Source organism: Sorghum bicolor, chromosome 3, assembly GCF_000003195.3.
Source record: "Sorghum bicolor cultivar BTx623 chromosome 3, Sorghum_bicolor_NCBIv3, whole genome shotgun sequence".
Classification (NCBI taxonomy): domain Eukaryota; kingdom Viridiplantae; phylum Streptophyta; class Magnoliopsida; order Poales; family Poaceae; genus Sorghum; species Sorghum bicolor.
This window is the reverse complement of record NC_012872.2, coordinates 48,750,094-48,753,819: the sequence shown is the minus strand read 5'-3', so window position 1 is coordinate 48,753,819 and position 3,726 is coordinate 48,750,094. Positions and strand designations below refer to the sequence as shown.

The 3,726-nt window shown below is 42.4% G+C and overlaps 1 protein-coding gene across 1 annotated transcript; it reads left to right on the top strand.

The window, feature by feature from the left end:
- On the top strand, window positions 1,084-3,496 carry LOC8075457 (circumsporozoite protein). Its single transcript, XM_002457931.2, has 3 exons — window positions 1,084-1,261; window positions 1,400-1,857; window positions 2,152-3,496. The coding sequence occupies exons 1-3, from the start codon at window positions 1,131-1,133 to the stop codon at window positions 3,132-3,134; spliced, it is 1,572 nt and encodes a 523-aa protein (XP_002457976.1). The 5' UTR covers window positions 1,084-1,130; the 3' UTR covers window positions 3,135-3,496.

The following is a 3,726-nucleotide window of genomic DNA, read 5'->3' as shown; positions in this document are numbered from 1 at the left end:
TAGTGATTTACTCTGATGCCAGTTCAGGGATAGGAACTCAACATATACCAAATTCAATGAATAATATTTTTCGAAACACTACACTACATTATTTCATGCACCTGCAGTTCAAATTTAAAATATCCAAAAATATCAAAGAAAAGAAATAAATTAAGAAAAAAATATTATAAAGTCAAATTAGACCAAAATTTGAAGTTGAGTTCAGAACAATGTATTGTAGCACTAAAAAAACTAGGCTCAAAAAACAAAAAAATAAAAAAAAAATCTTTGCCAAGAGCCCAGCCTAGCCCTCGGCAAATGGGGTCTTTGCCAAGGGTCAGGCCTAGGGCCCTCAACAAAGGAGCCTTTGTCGAGGGTCTCATTTTGAGTCCTCGGCAAAGGCTATTTATAAAAAAACATTTTTTTGGTCGAAACATTAGATAAAAAAAACCTTTCCCAAGGACCCGACCGAGGGCGCTCGGTAAAGACTTAAAAAAATTGTGGCAAAAAAACTAGGTTCAAAAGAAAACTTTGCCGAGGATCTAGCCTAGGGCCCTCGACAAAGACTTTTAAAAATTGGGCCGAAAAACTTGTTTTAAAAAATTTTTCCTCGGCCGCTGTGATCCAATGAACCAAATTTGACGAGGGCATCTTTACCGAAGGCCGTGGCCCTCGGCAAAGAGTTTCTTTGACGAGGACCAAGCCATAGTAAAGGCTTCTTTGCCCCCCTCGGCAAAGGACGCATTTCCAGTAGTGCTACCTATGGTTGCTATCACGTATGTCTCTGAAGCTTTCATTGTACAACCTAATTTTACCCTTTTACTTTATTGCGTGTGGCGTAGAAAAAACTTTCTAACGTACTAATATAGCAAACTACAATTAAATTTTTATTGTTGATTCATAAAGAAAGGAGATGAATAATGGATGCATGTCATGGCCACTCCGCACTATGCGCAAGACCACTCTCGCTTGCTATGGACAATGTTCTGTTCCACATATAGCCATTCCATCCACTCATCTTGGTCAATGAGAACCAAACATAGGAGGAAGTCCCTTCCTATATAAATAGATGCGCTCGATCGATCATGTACAACAGGATTCAAATCCTCAAGTCAAGTAGAGTGGTGTGAGGCAAGTTAGAAAGGTCAGCAATGGCGAAGTTTTCGAATAGTGTTGTAGTTCTCCTAATGTTGCTCATCGCAGCATGGAGGACAATGCCGGTGCTATCCCATTTTCAAATTACCAAGCCAGCAGCAGGGTCGGATTTTGATTACGGACGCCAGTATGTACCGTGAAATACTCTCATATCAATTCCCATTGCATGCATGCCATGCATGTACATTGCTCATGTGTCTTGAGTGCTATTGGTCTATGCATGAAGTAACTAATCTTTTGTTTTTCTGTCTCGGGCCTTAATTAGGGTGAAGAATGAGAACAAGGCAAGCACGCCAGATGCAGAATTCAGCAAGGCAGCCGGTGAGGCTACAGTTGTGCTCAAGGCCAAGGAAGAACTGTCAAAGCGCATGGTGAAACACATACAGACCATCGTCGTAAGCCCCCAAATCGCGTTACAAATGAAATTGGTGTTATTGATTAAGTCGGCGGAGTTTATGAGAGCCATGGCCGGAGATGTCGCGGATCAGATGACCATAGTTGGCCAACAACACCCTACTGTTGCTTCCGCGGACATCGTGGCAGCACTCAGGCTTCAACAGGAGATCCTTAAGAAGGCCGCAGAACGTTGCAAGGCTATCTCCCTCGATGCTGCAATGCCAGAAAATGAGAAGTATGAGTTGGTGAAGGGTGTGGCACGCGACCTTTCTACAGTTGCAGGAAACATAGCCATCAGCATGTCATCACTGGCTGAGGATGCAGTTGGTAATGCTTAATTACTACTACCTTTTATCAATTGTTACCTCAAGGTTAATTATTCAGATATATAATCCATCCTAGTAATAGCAAATACGTTAATTTTGAAAGGTAACTAAACTATATATATCAGGTGCCCTAGTTATATAACCTACTCCTAGCTATATCTACAATAATAAACAATAAAGGATGCAAACAGGTGCAATTAAGCAGGCGCTTGCATGGCTACAAATGCGTCACCGCGAATGTTTATATCTTTTTTAACATATGAAAAGTAACATAATGTTTTTGCTTACATTTTAGGAGTATCTGGCCGTGTAGCAGCCGGTGTTGATATCAATGCTCGTGTTGAGACTGAGAGTCAAGCTCTGGCTAGAGCTGAAGCTAAAGCTGTTGTTGAAGCTGTTGCTGATGCTCAAGCTATAGATAAAGCTGAAGATAAAGCCATTGCTGCAGCTGAAGCTAGTGCTGGACCTGGAGGAGAAGCTAAAGCAAGTAAGAGCAGTAGCTTCAGCGGTGCTGGAGGATATGAAGGTGGCAAAACTGATGCAGATGACACAACTACTTCTGGTGGTGGTGAGGTAGGGGGTAACGGCAAAGCAGATGTCGATGCCACTGCTGGAGGAGAAGCTAAAGCAAGTAAGAGCAGCAGTTCCAGCGCAAGTGGCGATGCTGGAGGAAATGAAGGTGGAAAAACTGATGCCGATGCAACTACTTCTAGTGGCGGTGAGGTAGGGGGTAGCGGCAAAGCAGATGCCGATGCCACTGCTGGAGGAGAAGCTGAAGCAAGTAAGAGCAGCAGTTCCAGCGCAAGTGGCGATGCTGGAGGAAATGAAGGTGGCGAAACTGATGCGGATGCAACTACTTCTAGTGGCGGTGAGGCAGGAGGTAGTGGCAAAGGAGATGTCGATGCCACTGCTGGAGCTGGAGGAGAAGCTAAAGCAAGTAAGAGCAGCAGTATCAGCGCAAGTGGCGATGTTGGAGGAGATGCAGGTGGCAAGACTGATGCGGATGCAACTACTTCTAGTGACGTTAAGGCAGGGGGTAACGGCAAATCATATGTCGATGCCAGTACTGGAGGTGGTGGAGCAGATGTCGATGCCACCGCTAGAGCTGGAGAAGCTAAAGCAAGTAAGAGCAGCAGTTTCAGCGCAAGTGGCGATGCTGGAGGAGATGCAGGTGGCAAAACTGATGCGGATGCAACTATTTCTAGTGGCGGTAAGGTGGGGGATAGTGGCAAAGCAGATGTTGGTGCCAGTGCTGAAGGTGGTGGCTTGAACTATTAAATATAAGTATACGTAGTGGCCACAATAAAAGTTTGCCACTGAGCTTCTTCTCTTTAATTGCCTGGGACTGGGCCCACCAGTAAACTTTGGTGTTGCTCAAATCAATAGCTCCAGTGCACCTCTCCATTTCTCCTTTGAGGCTACTAGTGGATAGGCGCACATGTTGACATAAAAGAGTTTATAAGGGTGAAATCACAATGTTTTTTTAAAATAATAATAAAAATAGTTCTATGGATGTTGTACGACAAATATTTTGTTACAAAGTTAATTATACGGAAAGTCAATAGAAACAACGTCCAGTCATCGAGTATGTCCTTTAAATGTACTCCTATTGATGTTTGAGTGCATTCGCATTGAAACCAGCTAATTTTTTAGTACATGCACTAATAAATGAAACAAATAAAATAAAGTTATTGCAATTAAAAGTAAAATTGGTGTCAATGAATCATTTAAATTGGACCGGAAGGATCAGTACATTTTACAATATAATAAATCTAGCACGCACTACTTCTAAAGTAAAGTACATGATACATGAGTTGTTTATAAAGAAAATATATTTGTGTTATAACTTATTGTAGCATTTTGGTAAAAA

Coding starts and splice junctions, on each gene's coding strand:
- LOC8075457 (XM_002457931.2), top strand. CDS start 1,131: ATGGCGAAGTTTTCGAATAGTGTTGTAGTTCTCCTAATGTTGCTCATC. Junction 1,262..1,399: donor GATTTTGATTACGGACGCCA/GTATGTACCGTG, acceptor GGCCTTAATTAG/GGTGAAGAATGAGAACAAGG. Junction 1,858..2,151: donor ACTGGCTGAGGATGCAGTTG/GTAATGCTTAAT, acceptor CTTACATTTTAG/GAGTATCTGGCCGTGTAGCA.